General features: G+C 36.0%; 1 protein-coding gene across 1 annotated transcript; it reads right to left on the minus strand.

Annotated features, from left to right (window-relative positions):
* Window positions 1–8,246: 8,246 nt before the first annotated feature.
* Window positions 8,247–8,927, minus strand: LOC114925639 (uncharacterized). Its single transcript, XM_029294272.1, has one exon. It carries the CDS (start codon window positions 8,925–8,927, stop codon window positions 8,247–8,249), a length of 681 nt encoding a protein of 226 aa, XP_029150105.1.
* Between the last annotated feature and the right edge of the window lie 265 nt (window positions 8,928–9,192).

Consider the following 9,192-nt stretch of genomic DNA (forward strand, 5'->3'; position numbering starts at 1 on the left):
CATCAATGTCTTGTCCTGTCCTATTTTCAGTCTCTTGTCCTATTCTGTTCTTGAAAACAAACGCAGCCTAAGTGAATATGATGCATTTTTCAATCGATTATTGTTTGTTAATTATAAGAACGTTGATAAATTTATTCTCTTTTTTTTTTATTAATTAGCACAGGGGTTTAAAGCTCGTTGATAAATTTATTCTCTTTTTTTTTTTATTAATTAGCACAGGGGTTTAAAGCTCGTTGATAAATTTATCTTGATATTAATAAGCTCTTTAATTTGATTACTTTAATTAAGTTAATTTTATTTGTGATCCGTGAAGAAATTACGTTTCAAAAACAATTGGAAGGCAGTTAGAGGTCCTGAAGTGACCACGAGGGGTACAGTAGAAAATCAAAGTACGTGGTTGAAAATGAATAGACACAAAACCGGGGCAGTTTCCTCCTCCCAACCCGACATAAACATACATTAGTGGTATTCTCAAACAAATAAACAGATAAATTATTCATTTATCTTTCAAATTTTCAAACAATTTAATCTTTTAGCTATATTATTTTTTAAAAAATAAGGAATACTTTATTTTTTTTCATAATTTAGTATTCAATTCATAATTTTTATTCAGTTAGGAGTTAATTTATTTCATAATCTTAAAATATCAAAAATCGATTTATGGAAATAAAAATTAAATTTATTAATTTCCAAGCACATACATCAACCAGCTTTCACAGCCCACAATATCATATTTGTAATTCTAGTCTTCATGTGCAACTAACCAAAACCAGTTATGTTACATCACGATCTCCCACCTTTTGCTCCGTTTTCATTTCGGGTTTTGATCTCCCGCTCTTGTCTCATTGCACTTTATTTGTTAGTTTGGGGTCCCATGCCTAAAGGGCCAACCCTAACCCTAATATAAGTAGTAATTAATTAATGCATGCAACTTCGGATTTTTTTAAACAAAATTACACTTTTACCCACAATTACTTATTTCGTTGGCCGGAAATGTTTATTTTGTTATTATTGCCAATGAGATGAATAAAAATATTTTATACACAAATTTAATTTGCAAATTAGATACATTCAAAAAAATAAACGATTGTTTAATATCATCTCGTTGGCACAGCCCACAAACCTGAGGTCTATTAAGTGATTCTATGTAGTATGTATTGTGGTTGCATACTATCCTTTAAACATTTTTTTTTTCTTCTTATGGCTAATAGCCCGTTGAGAGCGTTAACCAAATGCCAACTTGATTGAGTGTGTTTGTCCGACACTAATATGTCCTTGTCGAGTTAAAGCTAAGAAACTCATCTTGACTATTATGGGGGCAGTTGATGTGAAAGTGATTGGCAACATCTGAGTATCAGTTTCTAACGCTCTTTGACAGATAACGATTTTGATATCGCGTTTTATGACTTGTTCGAATGCCATGCAACAAGTGATAGAGCTCTATGCTGAAGTTGAGTACATTAATGTGGGTGTTGGTCCTTCCAGATCTGGCAGGCATGACCAAGATGAATATGATTATTCTACGCTACTAACAGCACAACTAGTCCAATTAAATCAATGCCATGGAGGAAAATTTAGAGTTAGACAAGGAGTATGTAATTGAATCCTAGGCACTCAATGAGAGTGATGACTCGGAAGAATTTGTGCGGAGACCTCCTCTAGCATAAACGCCTCTGGATCAACCAATAATTCGTTCTAACGGCGCCACTTCCTAGCTATTCCAAACTTATTAGTGCTTCTAAGTCATTATGCATGCCTTCCTAGAACTTGATGCAATCAAAGAGAATAAAATAAATCGTTCGGGCGCCAATTTTAATCATACATATTTAAAGATAAATATATGTCACAATTCCTAACAATAATTCTATACTAAACAACTTTGATAATATATATTAAAAAAATAATACTAATCTCGGAGTCAAGTACTCTCCCGCAATATGCATCGATCTCAGAGTCTGTAAATAATAATTTATTTTAAAAAAATCCGTGCAATTTTTTATAAAGAGTAATTACACTAAAGTTCTTTTAGAATAAATTCGTACTAAATAATTATCCCTACAGAATAGGTAAAGGATGCACTCTCAAAATAGAGGTGAAAATTCAGGTGCAGTTAAATCAACTTCACGTAAATTTGATAGTTAAGAGCCGTTAAATGATTTGATTAAATTTGCATCTAACAACTTTTAGATATTAACTTCACGTAAAGTTAACTTAACTCTACATGAGTTTTCACGAATAATAAACAAAAAATTTTACCACGGATATGCTATTGAATTCTAATCCTAATACCTTTTGAACACTTATGGACTTGATCGTAGAAGTCCCTTGTAGCTAGGTACTATATACTCCCAATTGGCCGAAGGATCAAGGCTGACTGAAACTCTCCTATCTCATCTACCAAACATTCCCGAGGTAACTTCAGTTGGATATATATTATAAACATCTTGTAAAAGGAAAACTTAAATAAATAAAATTCAGCATAATATTTAAAAATACATTATTTTTTCTTTTTTCCCCTCTTAAAAGTAGACAGTTTTATCTTGAGCAACAATACACACCGTGCTGTAAAGTAAACGAACTTTATGTTAGATTCATGATTGTTTCTTTGTTCTTTTCCCTACATGCTGGCTGCTGCTTGTTCCATCTTATGTAACAATTTGTATTTTATAAGGTATTGGCCTGTGAGGTAACAATACATGTCCAAATAAAAATGCTTAATTAATGAAAAAAAATAGAAAAGGAAAAAAAAAGCAAATACGTTATATATATATCCTAAAAAGGAGAGTAAGTGTCCCTAATTTGATCAAAGATCACGAGTCATTTCTTGCCTAAGAAAATTAGGAGCATCAAACCCCACCACTTTTGAGTTTTGACCCATGCAATTCTGACCATTTTGGTTCAGATAAAAACAAAGAAATATACTAAAAAAAAAAAGGTTTTTACCTCATTAAATAAAAAAATTAGAAGAAGAGCGTGTCCAAAAAAAAAAGAAAAAGAAGAATGTCAAAAACAATACTAAAGTCTAAAACGTTATTCATGCATTAAATAATTCAAATTGCTGCCGAAGTTTTGGTTGAGTGGTAAAATATAATTTTTTAAAGAGAAATTATCCACACGTACAAGGGTTTTCATACAAGTCATACAAGTCATTTATTTTTTCTTTTTCTTTCTCCATGCCTCTTTTCTTCTTCTTCTTCTCCTTCTCCTTCTCTTTCTCCTTCTCGTTCTCCTTCTCCTTCTTCTTCTCCTTCTTCTTCTTCTTCTTCTCATTCTCCTTCTCCTTCTCCTTCTCCTTCTTCTTCTTCGTTTTTTAAGTGTTTCATCTTCATCGTCGTGTTTCTCCTCGTTCTTCTTTTGATTTTGCAACATTATATATTTTTTTCTTCTTTGTTTTATTTTTTCCTCCCAAAAAGAATTATGAGTATATGAAATAAGAAAATGAAGAAGAAGAAGCAGCAGAAGATGAGGAGGAGAAAGAGAAAGAGTTCTGAATTATGCATAAGGTGTACTTCAACGAATTTTGGGTGTATTTTTTAAATCCTTTGGGTGTATTTTTGTAATCCTTTGGGTGTATTTCTGTAATTCTTTGGGTGTATTTCTATAATCGTTTGGATGAATTCCTATAACCGTTTGGGTGTATTTCTGTAACTGTTTGGATGTATTTCTGTAATCAGTTGGGTGTATTTCTGTAATCGTTTGGGTGTATTTCTGAAGTTCCATTATCTTCAAAATGATTTCAAAGCTTGATTTCAGAAACCATGAAAATCGAAAAAAAATGAAGCAAGAATACCAGTGATAAACGCAAATAAAACAACGAATGAAAAGGTAAAGAGAGAACGCACGAAGGAGATCAAATTTGGCAAGAAACTCGTTTTTATGGAGGAAGAAGAAGAAGAGTAAGAGAAGAAGAAGGAGAAGAAGAAGGAAGAGGAGGAGGAGAAGGAGGAACGCGAAGCACGCCATAGAAAAGAAACTCATTTTCATGGAGGAAGAAGAAGAAGAGTAGGAGAAGAAGAAAGAGAAGAAGAAGGAAGAGGAAGAGGAAGAGGAGTAGGAGAAACGCGAAACACGCCATGAAAATCGTATATGGGTCAGCGTATTTTTTGTTAAGTTTCTCCCAACTTGTATGACTTGTAAACCAAATGACTTGTATGTGTAGCACTCCTCTTTTTTAAATATACTGTATTTAGATTCAAATATTAGCAATAGCCAAGTTTTATAATTTTTTATATAAATAAATATTTATAATTTATTATTTTTCTAAATACACATGAAAAAAAATAAATACCATAATGCGCAGAGCCATTTTATACAAAATGAAAATGCACACGGTCTCACACCACTTTTTTAATTTTAATATGAGGCTAACGTTGGTGTATTCCATGGTTATTGGGGTGTGGCGTGCATTACAGGGGTGTGGGGGCTGCGTAGGTGAAATCGGACGGTCCGATTTAGGGTGCATGTAATCGGACAGTCCGATTACTAGCGTGGATGGTGAACAAATCGGACCGTCCGATTTGCGTACCATTGCCACGCGTCGCGCATGCACCAACCCAGCCAGTGGACCCCTTCTCACATTGGAGTAAAACCCCAGCCTTCCATTCAGTGCCCCACTTCGTTCCTCTCTCACTCTCAGACCCTTCTATCTCTTTCAAAACCCATTTTTCTTCTTCCATTGAAGCTGCACCAGTAGCAAAAAAATTCAAGGAGGGGGACCAAGTTAAATAATGCCAAGGAGACGAAGAACAAAAGATGTTAATCGTCTAGAGTTACACATTGTTAATTATCTTGATCATCCTAGTTATGTAAGTTTATTTTACTAAAGTAATTTTTTTTAATTTAAATAATAATAATTAGGTTACATGTTATTTGAATAATTAGTGAATGTATGATGTTAATTAGTTCAAGTGTTAGAGACTTAGAGTTGTGTAAGTATAATTAGTGAACTAAGTAACATAAATTTATTTTTTCTGAAGGAGGTATTATTATTATTATTATTTTTTTTTCTAGTGACCGTTAGTTTAGGTTTAGTTTAGTAATTTAAACTAGTTTAGATAGTTAATTACTTTAGGAATAATGTGGTTAGTTAGTAGAATAGATTATGTATGGTTGTTAGTTTAATTTCTATATGTGCCCGTACAGTGATAATAATAATAATAATAATCATAATAATATATAAGAAAAAAGTGGGAATCAGTTATATAAATATAAATTAGGTATTATTAATAGTTATTACTATAAACCAAATAGGATTTAGTTTAGATATTAGAATTAGCATATATATTTTTATATTGCTGTTGAGTAATAATAATAATTAGATTTAATTTTAAATTTATTTGAGTTTAAAACATTCTATTTACATTAAACGAATGAAAATCGTTATTAAGAAATAAATAGGATCTAGATATTAGAAAATATAGTTTTCATGGAAATAATAGTAATAAATAGATTTGTATTTTAGTTTCATTTAAGGTTTATTAATTATGTTATGTTGCTTATGTGATAATGAGAATGCTAGAATGTTAAATATGATATGTTAATTAAGTATGGTTATATTTGATTAATGTGATACATGGCTATGTTTTGTAGGGTTCACGAATGTTAATATGTGATCATTATATACCACCGGATCCATATAATCCAATTGTGGAGGGGCATTTGCGGGAGACTGGATTTTATCACGTATCGCAGATTGGAGTTGTCCAATGTCAATCGGCGTTGATTAATGCTCTGATCGAGAGATGGTGGCCCGAGACTCATACTTTCCATTTTCCAATTGGCGAGTATTCCGTGACGTTGGAGGATGTGGCGGTAATTTTTGGCCTTTCGACAAATGGTATTCCAGTTACAGGACCGACTCTGAGTAGTTATGAGGCATTAGAGGTCGAATGCCTCCATCATTTTGGTGTTGCACCCAGGAAGACAGAATGTAGAGGAAGTTTTGTAAAGTTGACTTGGTTTCGGAGACTAAAAGATCATATTGTCTTAGATAATGATATTCAGATTCAGAGGTATGTAAAGTGCCACATAATGTTATTATTTGGGACGATTATCTTTGGGGACAAGTCTGGGGCAGGAGTGCACTGGAAATTTCTGCCGTTGCTCTGTAACTTCGGCAGGATCAGAGAATTTAGTTGGGGTTTGGCATGTTTGGCGCACTTGTATAGAGCATTGTGTAGGGCTACTCGTGTCGACTGCAAGGAGATTGATGGACCCCTGACCCTTCTGCTTACCTGGGCTTGGATTCGTTTACCATTTTTCTCGCCTATACCATCATCTGCTTTGAATAAGTGCATCACTTTTTAATTAAGAGTTTTATCATAAGTTTTTTATAACAGGCTGTTTGATGTCAGATGGCGTAATTGGGACCGTGATGAACGGCCCTACAGATATCATACTCTGGCTCACTATAGGAGGGTATTGGACGATCTGCAGGAAGGACAAGTATGTGATATTCAGTTGTTTTTATATTTTTGATTAGAAGTATTATTATCTGGTGTGTAATACTCTGTTATCTTCAATGTGTTCAGTTTGTTTGGGAGGCTTATGCAGCTGATCGCATTGAGGCGGGTGTGATTCCGGCTGACATCCGCCACCACTTGGTTATTTGGAGTGCAATCGTGCCGCTGATCTCTTTTGAATGCATTGAGTGGCATGCGTTTGATAGGTTGAGGAGACAGTTTGGTTTGAGTCAGGGTGTGCCTCATCAAGAGCGGGACCTAGGTCATGCACATGGCGAGGTCTTGACTGGACCTAAGAATGAAGATTGGTCCGATGTGCATTCATTCTGGATCATGAAATAGACGAATCGGTATAGTCACATTCTTTCTGATCCACTGGTTCCATTACATAATCCCTTGGATATTTACATGCAATGGTATCAGGGGGCATATGGTGCCCACTTGCAACTGACCGATCTCGCAATTCAAGAGAATCAAGAGGGTCACCCAGCGGATCATCAGGAGAACCAACAGCAGCAAACAGAACCGCCGCCTCCATTACCGCCTCCACCACCACCACCAGTTTCTCAGCCAGAAACACAAGAGGCACCTCAGTCATATATTCCTCAGACTCAGCCCGTGGATTACTTTACTCCATCAGTTCCATTACATCAACAGTATTGGGGTGTTCCACATTTTAACTCAGGAGAACAAGCCTCATTTAGCCAGTTACTTGGATTCATGGCTCCGTAGCATCCAAGTGGTATTGCTTCAGGTAGGATGTCATTAGACTCGAGAGCTCGACACCACACATCCTCATCACATTCTGGCGGTCGACATTCTATTGATTCGAGTAGGAGTGATGCTGCCATCGGAGGTATCATACAGAGCGGGAACCCACGACGTATTCCGATGAGTCTAATTCAGGAGAGTAATAAGGCAGCTGCTGATGAGGCTGATGACTACCTAGTAGATCGTGTAGATGAGGATGAGGATGATGACGATGATGAGGATGAAGATGAGGATGAGGATGAGGAAGATAATGTGGATGATACAAATGATGATGATGACTCCCACGGCGACGATCCAGCGCCTAGTGCAGGTATATTTATTTGAGAAATACACTTTATTAGAGCTATATTTATTTCAAAAATACATTTTATTAGAGCTTGTTCTATTTCAATAGGTACGGCCACAAGTGAAAAGGGAAAAGGCTATGACCTTATGACTGATCCTCCACGCCGAAGCGCTAATAGATATACTCCATCTGCTTTTAAAAGGGTTGCAAAGAAGTGCAAAAAGTTCTGTAATAAAATGAAGTGGGGAAGGAGAAAGTAATGGTTTATTCGCATTGACTATGAATAATTGGAGTAAATGTGATGTATTATTTCATTTCATGTCGTTATTTTAGGTCAGGTATCATGTGATGTACTATGTTCATTGGAGTTTATGTGATGTACTATTTTATTTGCGTCTCGTTCTTTTAGGTCATGTATTATTTTAATTCGCACGTACTATGTTCGTTGGAGTTTATGTGATGTACTACTGTATTTGACATGTACTATGTTAAGCAGAGTTTATGTAACTAAATATCTTTGAGTTCGTATAACATATTCATATAATGGGTTCAGATAGTCATGTAACAATATCATAAATTCATATAACAAGTTCATGAGATAGGTTCAAATAACACAAGGTCATATAATAGGTTCAAATAGTCATGCAACAAGATCATACATACATCCACAAGGTCATATAATAGGTTCAAACAGTCATGCAACAAGATCATAAATTAATATAACAAGGTCATGTGGCTGGATCTGCACTTGCACCACCACGTTGACGACATCTGCTACGGCTGTGGCCCTCGGCCCCACATTGCTTACAGCGCCTCGGCGCACGCAGCATCCGAGTGTCCATCTCGTTCAAAAAGCGGGTCATCTTTGGCCGACCTTTGGCAACACGTCTAAGAAACGGATTGCCTACAAAACGAGGTCCAGTATAAACGGGCCACGTTGTCGGATTTCCTAGTGGCCTAAACCTAGCTCTGTATACTCTTTGAATTTGGTCCATCTTGTATACTTCATGAACGTACATCTGCCAATCAAGTCGCTGATTTGCACAACAAGCAAATACATGTCGACACGAAATGCGATCCACTTGGAATTCGCCACAGTCACATACTCTTCGACGTAGGTTGACTGCGTACTCCACTCCACTAGGCATCTCACGTACCTCAAATACCTCATTCTGTCTATCAAAGCAACTAACCTGAATGTTTCCCGATGTCCGCTGATTTGCATGCAATTTAGTAGTCACAATCTCAGAGAACACATGTCCAGCATTAATACGAGCCTCAGCCTCGGCCCTTTTTCGTGTGAACAACTCATTAAGCCTGTAAAACGTTGCCTTAACAAGTGCAGTGACCGGTAGATTGCGCGCTCCTTTCAAAACCGAGTTGATGCACTCCACCAGATTGGTTGTCATATGACCCCATCAGTATCCACCATCAAATGCCAAGGCATACTGCTCGCGCGGTATCCTATCTAGCCAATTACTGTAGGCCTCACCGCGTTCGCACAATCGCTGATAACGTATCTCGTACTCGCAAACCGTCCTCGAATATCCTATGTTACACAAAAGGCATCATCATAAACTCATGGATTATAACATAATATTAGACAACAACAAATTTGTTTTATTCATATTTACCTATGTTGACGATAAGCTTCTGCAGGTATGGAGCCTTGAA

This window comes from Arachis hypogaea, chromosome 17 (genome assembly GCF_003086295.3).
Source record: "Arachis hypogaea cultivar Tifrunner chromosome 17, arahy.Tifrunner.gnm2.J5K5, whole genome shotgun sequence".
NCBI lineage: Eukaryota > Viridiplantae > Streptophyta > Magnoliopsida > Fabales > Fabaceae > Arachis > Arachis hypogaea.